Raw genomic sequence first — 13,505 nt, forward strand, 5'->3', positions numbered from 1 at the left:
AGGCCATTGTAAGTCACCTTAATGGAGGTATTTTCTAGGCACATGTTTTCCTTAAGAGCACTGCACTGCTCCTGCACATGCTCACCACTCGTTACTGAAGCACTAAGTCAGCAACGCTGAAAACAGGGCCAGGGAGCTGCACCAAACAGCAGGCTGACATGTCATGCCCTTTCTCCACAACAAGATCTTCCCCAGATCTGCCAACACATCTTGCTCCAGGATCTTTTTGCGCTCTAACATTTCCTCTGTTATTCATCAGATTTCTCTGTCCTCATGCCTTGTAAACCCCCCTAATGTCTACACTGTCCAGTCCCCTGTTTATTATGATTGCTTCCGTAGGTAATTGGTCGATGATCCATGTCCTGCAGACTCTAAAATCTCTCCCTTCCTGCTTTCAAGGTTATTCTCTAGTCATACACTCACACGGTGCATTTTCCTGGTCCCAGAGTCTTGCAGTGTTTCTTCCATCTGACACTTGGAACATGCAATGTTGCACAAACTTGGGCCAGAATTACAAGGCTCTTCATGGTATTCTCTATTAAAGCTCATTTCTAGAGGCTGAATTATAGCACAACTTGCTTAAAAGGGCAGATAAATCAGGTAAATCGACTCCATAGAGGAAGGAGATGTCGAGGGGAGAAATATATATATCTTAGACTAGTGGACACTCACTGACTGACTACATTTACTTTGGAAATCACATAAACAAAATAGACTGTGAAACCACAGAAATCATTAAGCAAAATCAATGATTTTGAGTTCTGTACTTAAATGTCAACCTTTTTCCTAATGTAGCAGCAAGACTTCATATGTAGAGACTAAGTTAGAGAGGCAGGTGATGGTAGGCACCTACATGTCTTATGGTAAAACATCTGAGACAACATTACCATGTTCCTGAATGAGTAATGTAGAGCATGTCCTATAGCACCACCTAGCAGGCTAATTTAAAATCCATATCCCTGGATCCCTGACTATAACCAGGTGCTTATGCAACACAAACAGGGTGCACTTCAGTCTTCTTTGCCCTTCCTTGTTGTAACAGCTGCTTCTTGAAACCTGCCAACATGGTGATTAGTTAAGTTGGGGTCTCTGCTTTTCACAGTCATATTTATTATAAATCTCTTAAGAGATACCACATTAAAAAATGCAATGCTGTGCCAGATTCTTGACTCCTTGTGTAAGAAACCATTGTTTCCTAGACCTCTCCAGCTGGTACAGAAGGCAGAAGCACCAATCAGAAAGGCTTCACAAACCTACCCAACCCTCCCTCAATATTCACCAGCAGGATAAGTAACTCTTAGTGATTCTCAGGTTTTTAAAACCTGTCATCACACTGTGTATTTTGGTTAGTGAGGAGTCTGGTCTGCCGTTGTCCATCATCACCTGCATGCACTTCTTCTTTGTACATCTGCAGGAAGTATTAATATCAATGCTAATTTACAAATTGCAAGTTTGGGGCAGATGATGAAGTTCCATGCTGAGGCTGCAGAGCCATGGCTCTGCTGATACAAAGTGGAAGGTGACGCTCTCCTCTGATGGTTTTTGTGTGTGTTTTGGTGGACTTTTTTGGTCTTTTTTGCTCTGATTGCCTCTTATCTTGGTAAAGCCTTGGCACTGCTCAGACTTTTCAATGCTCTCATCTGGCTTGATAACCTGATAGAAAATGACCCCTTTTTGTCTGTTACTATGTTTTCTGTTGATAGTGAGGCAGAAGTAGCTGCACAAGAGGGTCTGATGGATGACAGACCTGGCAAAAAGTAAGTGGCTCAGAAGGTGGAGAATGTGGGATCTTTCCTCTGACTATTCCCTTTGGGTGGCAGCAAACTATTCCTCTGCCTTGCCATACTGCATAAAATCATAACCAAAGGGTAGAACTGCCCTCTCATGAAGGAGTGTATTTTCTTAGCAATTAGCAATTTGTTTATTGGAAGTTAAAACCAAGGTTGTCATTCCAGCCTCTGTTCACAGCAGGGAGAGATGCTGGCTAGCCTAGCCAGGTCTGTTTAGCACTAGCATTTCTAAAATGTAGGAGATCATCTAGTAGAAAAAAAGAGGATAAATATCTTCATTAGGATACTTTTATGGAAGTCCTAAAGGAAAACCCCCTGAATTTTAATGAGAAAACTCCTAAGTATTCAGTTTACAATCTTAATCCTTTTCTGTGAACTCAAATCTTGGGCTAAAATGTCTAGGAACTAAACCTTTACTGGTTAGAAATGCTTCAGTCAGCAGCTGCTACAAAGAAAAGATGTGCCCAAATTAAATCATAAGTAGAAAATAACCACGGCTGACTTCTATTTCTATTCTGCTGCACTACAAAGCATAATATCCATTTGGATTGTGAAAAATTGTTCCCTCGTGGCTGCCTGGTGTGAAGGGACATCTAAAACCAACATCAAGCACCAGTGCGTATTCCTCTTATAGATGAGGTGAAACCAACCTTTTAGCATCCCCTACCCAAATAATACCCTAATTTGGCCAAAAGCTTGTCCTTGTTTTGCAAGGACTGCACAACCCAGGGGCAAGGCTGGACCTAACAGAGCCCTGCCCGCGGAGGCCAGCGCTCCCAAAGGCTGCTGCCACCTCTTTGCTCCAGCAGACCTTTCCAGGGCTCTCAGTGCCCAGGCTGTGGAACAAATCCACACGGGATTATTGAGAAACTACACCGGCCACCTGCTTTGAGCAAATAGTAACCGCTAAGCAAATAAAAATCCCTGCACGGGTTATTTTTCCCCGCCCTTAGGAATGACAGAGAAAACAAATCCTGCAAGACGGATGCCGGCTATGCCACTTGCCGCCCTGCCGGCAAGCACTGCTGCCCTGCAGTGGGGAGGGCTGTACCAACAATGCATATGTAATAATGTATTTTGCAGGAAGGACACCGGGAGTTACAGCACAGAGCACAGAACTCATTTATGACTCGGGGAGAGCGGCTGCCCTTGGCGGTGCCTCCTTGCTCCTCGCCTGCGGGCCACAGGTCGTGCCTCCCCGTGGGGAGATCTTCGTGCCCCATCGGGACTCCCGACCCGCCCGTTCGCTCCACACCACGGTTCAAACTCTACCCGTGCCACAACACCGAGGCCCCTCTGAGGGGACCCACACTCCCTCCAGCCATGGCGCCACCGCCCGCCCCTTCCCGGCCCCTCCCGGCCCCTTCCGCCCGGCGGCCCCGCCTCGGCCCCGGGACGCTCGGTAGGTGCGGCCGCGGCGTGGGGAGGGTGGGTGTTTCTCCTCAGCGGGGCCTCGGGATTCTACAGCCTATTTCAGCCGCCCCTGTCTTCTGTATTTTTATTTTTCGTGACATCCCGAGCCCCGGAGGCGGGTCTGGCCCGCGCCCCGTTTCCTGAGCGATAAATAGTGTTTTAAGCTGGGCTTTCCCCTCGCCTAACGTGTGGTTATAAAACAGTAAGCGCCATGATAACACACACGTGTTGTGGCAAAACATGCTTAGCTATCCCCGATTTAAGCTTTAGCTGTTACTGTTCTCGGAGTTCACTGAGAATTTAAGTGCCCTTAGCACCACAGAGCTAAATAATACTTCAGCATTTTGGGGGGAGGACGCCTTGTGAAAGTGGTGGTGGCTTCATGGGAACTAAACGATTAAATTTGCAGGATATGGACCGTATGAATTGCTTTGTAGTTTCCGGTTGCCTCCTCATACATAAATAGCACAAAGTTTATGAATAAAAATAAAGCTGCCATACGCAATTAAGGCTGCAATGGGATTTCTGCAGGAGCTGAGCGGCTGCAGTGACCCTCGGGGAAGGTTTGAAAGCACAAATGCTATAACATATCGAGGGCAATTTTCCTTTTATTTTCCTGAGTATTGACTGTTAGGAGAAAACAAATACTCTCTGGCATTTCCTGCTTACTCTTGCATTAGGTGTGTAGCAGGACTGTTAGGCATAATCCAGGCAAGCACACAGCCTGGGCTTCAAGGGGTCTACCCACAAAGGTTCAAAACCATGCCTGTACAAAGGATAATTTAATTAAAAAAATAATAATTAAAATACTTAGCGACTGTTATAATTTCTATAAGTGAAGCAGGAAAATAGTGTTAATGCATTGGGGTGTATCCTGCCATTATGGCTGTTTAGGAGAAGTGTATAGGTAAGCACAGGGTTTCCTGCCCTGCTTTCCTGCGGTTCAGCCGTGGGCTGCCCACCTGTCCAGATGTGCTTCCCAGCATCCCATTGCCCAGGAGGACTATCCAGTGACTCATGTGCTTGGCAAGCACCATTTGGTCATGCAAGAAAGGAGAGTAGAGTTTTCATTGTGGCCTGTCCTTTCCCACACTGGTGTGGACTTAAGCAGAGGAGGAAACTGTCTCCTTGAAGCCTTCCTAATCTTAAAAAGATGTTGACCAGCTTTAATGAGAGGGCACTCTAGCAGCAGAAACTTGGAAAGTGCTTGCCCCAGCTTCACATGCAGATCAAGTGATAGTCTCCCTACAATCATCCTCTTAGAAGTGCTGCCCTCCCCCACTGTAAGTGGCATGACCTTTTAAAACAGATCTAGACTACCAGATTTGTCAAAGAGGTCATAAAATTTCAAAGAGGTCATTTGGGTTTAGTATTGCCGTTTTCTGGTTTTTAGCTCTGTTATCAGAGAGACTTTCTCCTGAAACTGGGTTTCATCCAAGCTCTCGGCTCTTTAACGTGTTTTTCTTAAATAATATTGTCAAACAAATCACCACCTCCAGTCTTCAGCTGAATGTAAGAATACCACCAGTTATTACACTAAGAAATACATATTAAATTATTGTATGCTTACATGCATCATTGTTTTTATTAAGCACTCAGTTTGTGTTCAGTGCAGCATAAACATTAAATAAGATTATTTTTCCCCTGGTGAGTTTACAGTCTGAAAGAGCTTCATAGGAAGGAATAGTAATAACCCATCATTAAAACACTGCCTTTAAATTAATCCCTTTTTGTTTCCCTGTGGTTAATACTCATTTGCTGTTGATCATGACTGGTGTATCCTGGCATCTCATATAGTGCTGTTTGATGATGTTACAGACCCCAGTTGTCCACTCAACCCCTCTGTGAGAAGTTCTTGTTCAGTGTGAATGGAAGAAGAGAGCATATGTCTCTGTTTCAGCTGCTGCCATACAAAGCCCAGCAGCATAGCTGAAACCCACCTTTGATGGTACTCCACACTAAGACTTTGGTTGTGCTAAGCACAGTTTCCTTCTGCCACCTTGGCTTCCTGTAAGGACAGCTGGAAATACTCATGTCTTTAACAGCTGCAGCAAGATTTTAGGAAGCCTGTGTGTTAAAGCCCTGAGAGAAGAAACTTTGCAAACAGAAACAGGAGCATCCAGTTTTCACTGTTTTCTGTTGGATTTAGGCACCCAATTCACTTCTGTGTCCTTATAGTAGAATCATTTTAGGGTGGAATTCTGTAGCAAATAGAATTAAAAAAAAAAAAAAAAAAAGATTGGAGCTTTCCTGAGCAGAGCACATCATATGGCTTGAACCATAAAAAGAACTGATGGTCCCTAAGGGAAGCAGGACTCTTGAACTGAAGGAGCTGGCAGGTTTGAAAGTTTTTAAGTTTATTTGCTTATTTAAAGCGTCACAACATGTCTGCCCTGAAACAATTTCTGTTCCAGTTTCTCCTCTGGATTGCACATACTATTTGTCAGAGAGATTATTTCAGAGACAAATTTTTTTAAAGTAGCTACTGAAAGCATGCTGCTTTCTCAAAATAGCTTTTTGATGAGTAAGCTAGAACCACTGCCTGGAAGTTGAAATCTGAAAAAAACCCAAAAAAACCTAGAAAAAACACATAATGGTTAGTTTTGGTTTTATTGTTGGTTTTTTTGGTTTTTTTTTGTTTGTTTGTTTTTTGTTTTGGTTTTTTTTTTGTTTTGTTTTGGTTTGGTTTTTTTTTGGGTTTTTTTTTTTTTTTTAACACTGAGTTTGATTATCAATTAGAACAAACTCCTAAAGGAGAATTCTGTCTCCTGAAACTTTTCAAATCAAAATATGATCCTGTTTTGGAAATTGTAGTCAAACTCAAGTTACTGGATTTAGTGTTCAGGTTACTGCTTAAAATTTTTTGAACTCTACTGTAGAGGATGTTAGTGTAGATGGATCTAATTATTGGCTCTTTCTGACCTCAATATGCATAGACTGTGTTGTGGAGGGCAAGAGTAGATTTTGCTAGCAAAGATTGGACAAGTATGTTGGGTAAATACAGAGTGTGTATTGATTGCTGGGGAAGAGGAAGTGTGGTGGCTTTAGTATTGTCTTTATTGCGGTAAATTGATTTACTGGAGGAGAGGGAGAAGTTAATTCTTCATATCAATCATCCTATGTTCCAAGGCCCAAAAATTAATGCGAACCACTTTCTCTGTAAAGGTGTTTTGTGTTTTGTTAATGTAAAGGAATGGCTATTTATGCACACTTTAATTCCTGATTTTGTGTTATAAGCAGGTTAGGATTTGACTATGGCAGTGCGGTTCCTGCGGAAGACATCTGTGTGGTTAAAGAAGCACAAGACCACTGTGCTGGCCGTTTCTTGCGTGGGACTCTTTGGCGCAAACCTTTCCTATCATGTGTTTCCCAAGCAGACGTTCAAGCTGTTGCATGAGTGCTGGTCAGAGGGGCAGCCAGCCCAGCTTTCAGAGAGGCTCTGTGGTGTGTTTCAGGATGTCCTTCAAGATACTGAAGTGAAGTCCCCTGACTCCTACAGAGCCTTTGCAGCTTCTGGCTTCCACCCTGTGAGCGCTGGAATTCCCTGGCTGCCTGCAGGCTCTGTGGTGGGCATCCCGCCTAACTTTGATAGCACAGCTGAGGATAAAAGAGGAATAGTCAACCATGTTGTTGTGATCAATGGCAAGAAAGTAGACTGGGAGAGCAGCGAAGGTGTTGCCTTGAGGGAAGCTCTCACATTTTCGCTCCAAGCTCAGAAGTTTGCCATTGCCAGAGAAGTTGCGTATTTGCAGAATGGCAGCCCTTTAAAAATTGCGGTTGTGGCTCCGGTTTGCTTAGCTGGCACATTTCTCTGTGGGAGAGGGATAAAGCTTCTTCTGGGTGTCTCTCATGGCCCTGTGATACTTCGCAGCATCTGTAACATCGTAACTGCAGCTGGTGGCTTGCTCTTCTATTACCTCTCTTACGACGCTCTGACCTATCATGTGGACTGCAAGGCTGACAGAAGGGCAGCCATGGTCTCCAAAGACTACGCCAGAGGTGGGGTGGAATTTTATGATAAAATCTTGTCCCGCAACAGGATTCTTCGTGGTCTGATGGGCACAGAAGGGATGAAAGTGTATGCCCCGAGTGGTAACCTTTTCCCAGGGCACTGGTTCAGAATAAGGTATACCCCATACACTTACCGGAGAAAATTAATTGTTAATATTTTAAGAGACCTCCAGGCATAGCATGGGAGTGCTTGAATTTTAAACTTGTGAATTATGTATTTTGGAGCACTGCTGTGCTGCCTCTTTTTTTTTTTTTTCCTTCTGTATCTTCATTAGAATTTCGGGGTTTATTTTTGCATATAGTTCAGAAGGAGTTATTGCACATTCCCTGAATAAAGAATTCTCTCTTAAAATATTAAAGAGTTGCTTCAAAAGTGCTCTGTTCTGTGTGCATCTCAAATCACAAGACTGCTGAGGAGGGGAACTTCTCAGACACTGATATGGAAGTTCTGCTGTGCTGCTCTGCCTTCCTGCCAGTTCAGTCTGGAAAATGGAGAAGGGCAAGTCCAATGGAGAGTTTTGGGAGCATAATCATTTAAACTGGGTTGTTTGTATGTGTGTTTGCTCTTCCTCCTATGGAACAACACAAAGATGTTTAAAAAAACTGGGCAGCCTATATTATGCAGCTGCATAAATACCAAGACCCAGTGTTTCTGTTCTGTGTAAGTTCTTGTGCCCTGTAAATTCTTATGCTGCAGTCATCATTCTTCAGTAGGACACATTAGTTATGCTGCAGCTCATAGCAGTACAGATTATTAACAGCACCTGCATCATTTGCTTAAATCTAACTCTGCTCTCTCCAGGACATGGTGACTGCAGTGTGCACATTTTGAACGTTTCTCGAGAGTGGTGGTATGTAACATGACTGTCAGGGCTTGGTTGTTTTCTCACAAATAAGATAAGCATGTTCATGAGTGGGTTTTCTGCTTGCTTTGGTATAGTTTCTGTTTAATTAAGAAATACATGTATGTCACCTCTTATGTCAAAGACGGCATGGTACAAGACATAAGTCTGGCATTTGGTGCAGAAACTGGTGAGATCTGTGATGATTTGCCAAAGGAAGTCATTCCCCTGTTTCAGACTAGCTTAAGAAGATTTTGTCTGGCAGAACCAAGCTTTGCTCAGGATTGCTAATCTCCTGGAAAGGTCTTTAGTGCATGGGCAGTAAACTTTCCATTATAGCCTCACCTTGAAGCTTTTAAGTGATTTTCAAGATGAGAGTTCTCAAGCTTTGTGGTTCCCTCTTTTCTATGTTTGTATTACAACTGTTCGAATAGCCCTCCCTGGTGACATCAGAGCAGTTCTCCTCTTCTCACCTCTGTTGTCATTCCTACCAGAAACTTCTACTATTTTGTGTCTTCTCAGTCACAGATGTGCTGAGTGTCCTCTCTGCCCTGGCTTTGTCCTTTCTTCATCTGCTGCAATTAGAACTGTCACATCTGTGTTTGCTCAAAGCATTACTGAGTTCTGTTTTCCTTTTGAGTCATGCGGTGACATAAAGTTGATATTCTGGCTGCTGGAGCGCTGGTGTTGCTTTACATTACGTATAAGATATTTGAGTTTCTGATGAAGTAACCTGTGTTATGTTTCTGGACTATCACCTACCACTTGCACTTGTCTTTGAAGTGTCAAGTCATGAGATGCCTCTTAGGTGCTTTTCTGGCTGTAGGGCATAAGGTTTTTGTTCTTGTGACCTTTGTGAAAGAATTTGACAAAATTTCTGGTCTGTGGAATAAAAAGAGACTTTACCTTTCAGCAGGGGTCTTTAAAACCTTTGGGCTAAATTTTATTTGACTTGTCTTCCAGGTAAATCCAATATAAGAGGTCATAGAATTTTATTGGTAGAGTGACGTTGTGACTCAAGATTGGAATATAAAGCCTGTGAGTTCACTTCATGCTCCTTCAGACAGGTCTGAACTCTATGTAGTATTCTCAGAGAGAACCTGACCCACTTGGTTTATGTGGTTTAAGGAGCTGCTACTACATAAAGAGTTCAGAGAGGAAACCGAGGTCTTCTTGGAGATTTACAACAAGTAGCAGTTTAAACAAAATTAAATTAACAAAGTCTAGTTGTGTCTTACTGCTCCTTACTGTTCATTTTCATCAGGATGCCTGCAGCTACTGCTGTTATTTAACATTCTCACGTTGTAAAGCCCCAGTGATGCTAATGGGTTTTGCAGTTGTGCACTTTGCTTGAGTCTTGCGGCTGGATTCTCCAAGAAGCTCCACGTATCTATAAATGCTGTGTCCCATTTACCCTTCTTTGAACTTGCTGTGGCATATTGGTGTCGATGAGGAAGGGCTGGCTAGTATTAAGACTTTCTTTCCAAAGAGAGATTCTTGCTAAGGGCTTACACACCTCCATCTCTGTATAGGCAAGCTTCTATTCTGTCGTCATCTGTGTAATCTGGAAGCATAGTGCCATACTGTCAATGTAAGGGAAATGGGAGTTGAAATCACAAATGCTAAGTAAGATTTCCCTGAACTTTGGGAAAGTTGACCTGGAAAAGATTTTTATCATGTGTGTTTGTTGCTGGGTAATTATTGCTTGCGAGACCACCCGCTGTTTGGCAAGTAAGGAAAGCACAACTCAAATACATGGCCATGACAATACTTTTGCAAAGCCCTTATTATATTGCAAATGTTTGTCTGTAAGGGAAATCAAGTATGAGTTCCACATGCTGGTGATAGAAATGGTCTGGTTTTGAGAGTACGCTAGACGAATGCACCCCAGAATGAAAGGTGGAAATGTTTCGTGCTAAGAATGCTCTGACATGGAAAAGCAAGTTCATTCAGTGGCCAGAAGAGTCCAAGAGAATCAGTTTGTAAGTAGTGTCAGTGAACTGCCTTATAGTCTCCCCCAGCTCTGAAGCTGAAACTCTGAGGACTTTGGAGAACTTGTTGTAGTAGTAATTGGCTTGTCTTGAGCTGCTCAGATGAGGCAGACTCCATACAAATTTTTGTGTAGAAAAGCAACAGAGAACGTTAAGCAAAGGGAATTGCTAGGAAATGTGGATATAAGAAGTCTAAGCCAAGAAACCACAAAAGCAAAGGTATGAATGTAATAATGAGCTCTCATAAAAATGGGTATTGTCTATAAAAATGGACCTCACTGTCTGGTAAAGTGATTAAAAGCTGAAGTATGAATAGCAAATGATCAAAATGAGCTGCTAGTTTAAATTTGTGCAAAATCTAGCTTAAAGAAAGATTTGCTTTACTGGTTTATTTATGTTATTGTCCTGAATATTTTAGATAACTGAAAAGAAAATGATCCTTGTAACTTCTTTTTTTTTTCATATAAATCCTACGCTTGCTGCTACATAAAGTTTTAGAGGGTAATGCTGCAAGAGATGAGGGCCATATAGGTGCTTTGCTCAGAATTCCCACTGGAGTGCAAGAAATGCATTCCAGGGTCTGGCTCCCATGTTTCTTCTCTATCCTAAAAATTGTGGTTTCTTATCATGTAGACACCTTCTGCTTGTTTAACGGTCAAAACCATAAAATTGTCATGAAAGAGCAAGACTTGAGAGCTAAGACAGTTTTCTTGAAGACATGCAAGCTGTGGAAGTCATCTGATTTACAGCAACTTCTGAATCAACTACTATGGGTGTCTGGCTTCTCTTGCCCTTTACAGCAAGCAGGAGTTTCAGAGGTGGCTTCCAAGAGGAAGCCAGGTGGCACGTGAGCCAAGAATGTCACTCGTGGTATTGCCCAGGGGTTCAGTTGAAGTGTAGTGGTTGTTTATAAACCAGCCCTTTTTATTACAGCAGACCACTGCCTTCACCCCTTTTCACATTCAAGTGATCTCCAGAAGGTGACAGGTAAGATGGTGAGAGTGCTGGCTGCGGAGCTGTGGAGCCTTTTGCCCAGCAGGGTAAGCTGCTGGTGTTGGGAGAGGTGATGCTGGGAAAGGGACCTGCTGCTGTTGATTTGCCCTTGGCCATAGCAGTTGTGAAACAACCACGGTGACAAAGTGTGGCTTGGCTGGGAGTGAATTAAAATGCATGAATCAAATCATCATGGCTGAATCACAGGTGGCTTTCACAAAAGGGACAAATGCAGGGAATCCATCCTGGAGTGAGTACTGCTACACAGCCATTGTGGGCATCAAGACAACTGTAGGCATCCCCACCACGTGGAAATGCAATTCCTGGCAAGCTGCAGACACTGAGACAAATATGTGGGACATATCCTGCAACTGTTACTGCTTGTGTTCATTAAAAGCTTCGTGTAGCAGCTGTGATTACATTAATACTAAAATTATTGACTTGCAGACAACCTGCTATCCATGCATCCAGTTCCTCTTTGATTTAATTCATATCAGCTGGAAGTGTATATTATTGAAAGGCAGAATGCACCACTAAGCAGAGGAATGTGATGTAGGAAGACATAATTAAGATCTCAGAATAAGGAGAACACCTTCAGGAAGAGAGAAATTTGGTTGTTGCCAAAACCGCACTTAAGAACAGAAGAACAATGTAACTATTCTCTAGGAATTGGTATGTTATTAAATCAGAACGAGCTAAAAAATGGCTTATTGATGTTTTGCTGGGCATCTTTTTCACTGAGAATATATTGGTTTGTTAAGCTGAAGTGAGTATATTCGAGCTGCTCCAACTGCCAGATCCATAAAGTGGAGAAAATTATTGAAATTTGGCTAGAAACCAGTCTGTCTTTCCCATCTGGAAAAGTACAAGCCAAAATCTTAAGCTTCATAACCAGAAATGATCACTGAGATGTCTCTGCAGTTGGGATTTTTCACTCTTCCTCAGTCAGTCCAAGTTTGCCAAAATCTATCCTGGTCTTGAATCTTGAGAGAAAGAGCACTCTTAAAACCTCAGTTTGTGTCCAAAAATGCTCTTTAGAAGACACAGCCAGCACAGGTGTATGGGTTTTTTGCCCCCCACTCCAGTTTTTCTGTACTTAGTGCACGAAGCATTTGTGGTGCTCTGTGCTTGTGCTGTACTTACAGCACAGTGTGACCTCTGCCTAATAGTGTAACAACAAGCTCCCTGTATATGGCAGTGATAAAGTATATCTGGCCTAAATTTGGAAAAAAATAATTGTCCTTCAAATCATGCTTCCTAGAGAACTTTCTTTCCATTTTTTTCCCATAGCTGAACTTCCATCATCTGGAAAGTTGGTTCTTTTTCCCGTCTTGATTTGGTTACTCAGGATCAGTAGCTCTTTTGGTCTGCAGGAGCATTACTGTGTTAACCTACTGCAGGTGTTAACAGCTTCTGTCAGTGTAAGTGAGTAACAGGTGAAGCTCTGTCCTCCTTCCTGTGTGGCAAATCTACTTCTGTTGTAGATGTCTTGCAAAACAGCAGAGCTCTTTAGGATGACTAATAGTATTTAGAAAACATAAGACAATGTGAGGCCCATCCAAGGTTCACAGTTCCAGCAGTTCTTGCAGAGGGACCATGAAGATACGCAGTGTCTGAACAAATTTTATCCAGTAACACTTTAGTGGTTTAGTGCAGACCTGCTGACCTCTGGTAGCTTTGTTTCTATCATTTGCTGAATTCCCAGTGGGAATGTTGTTGTTTCTTCATTCTCTGTTCCTTTTCATTTCCCTTTGCTCTGCTGCTCTAATTGCCGCTTCTGCCTGCTGACTCATCTTGCAAGCTGCTTCAGCTCGCTCAAACAAGATTTGTGAACTTTAAGTGCTCACTTGCTGCTTGCACTTTCATTTGCACTACCTACTTGCTCCTACAGTACTTACTAGCCAAAGACCACAGCAGCTTGAACTTCTCCTTCGTTTTTGCTACATGTAGTCTACATGTTTTTGCAGTGAAAAATGCTTTTGACTAAATGAAAAATTAGGCATAGTGGTTAAAAACCTTCTTGTTTCACCACAAGAAAAGAATTTAATATTGCTTTTGAATTTTCCAATTAGCATTACTTTTTGAAAGAGATATTTCTTATTTGCTATCGAAGGCATGCACTCCACTTTTGATCTTAATTTGCCTCTGCCACTTTTAAGATGCTGCTCTTACCTTTAAGCCCTTAGAAACTTTGTTACCTGTTCCTGAAAATTGCATGGAATTTCATATACGTCTGGCTAGGTGATGTATTAGGAGTTGAGAAATAATAACTAATGTAGTGCTATTAGCTGCTTGTCCTGATGTTGACTTAGCTCAGGCACATCCCTGTGCTACCTTTGAGAACTGCGGCTTCTTAAGTTGCTTATATTGCAGTTCCACTCAGGAGTTTAAAGACAGGTTTTAATCACCTGCCACTGAGCAGAAGCAGAAGGGTCTGTTGGGTATTGTTGTGTGAAAAGAACACT

The 13,505-nt window shown here is 42.6% G+C and overlaps 1 protein-coding gene across 1 annotated transcript; it reads left to right on the forward strand.

Moving 5' to 3' along the window:
- The first annotated feature begins 3,172 nt into the window (after window positions 1-3,172).
- TMEM177 (transmembrane protein 177) lies at window positions 3,173-7,573 on the forward strand. Its single transcript, XM_050339561.1, has 2 exons — window positions 3,173-3,192; window positions 6,444-7,573. Exon 2 carries the CDS (start codon window positions 6,458-6,460, stop codon window positions 7,391-7,393), a length of 936 nt encoding a protein of 311 aa, XP_050195518.1. The 5' UTR covers window positions 3,173-3,192; window positions 6,444-6,457; the 3' UTR covers window positions 7,394-7,573.
- The last annotated feature ends 5,932 nt before the right edge of the window (window positions 7,574-13,505 follow it).

Source organism: Myiozetetes cayanensis, unplaced genomic scaffold (assembly GCF_022539395.1).
Source record: "Myiozetetes cayanensis isolate MyiCay16 unplaced genomic scaffold, myiCay2020 scf9, whole genome shotgun sequence".
Classification (NCBI taxonomy): domain Eukaryota; kingdom Metazoa; phylum Chordata; class Aves; order Passeriformes; family Tyrannidae; genus Myiozetetes; species Myiozetetes cayanensis.

Excerpts from the sequence above, each read along its gene's own strand:
- TMEM177 (XM_050339561.1), top strand. The coding sequence starts at position 6,458 with ATGGCAGTGCGGTTCCTGCGGAAGACATCTGTGTGGTTAAAGAAGCAC.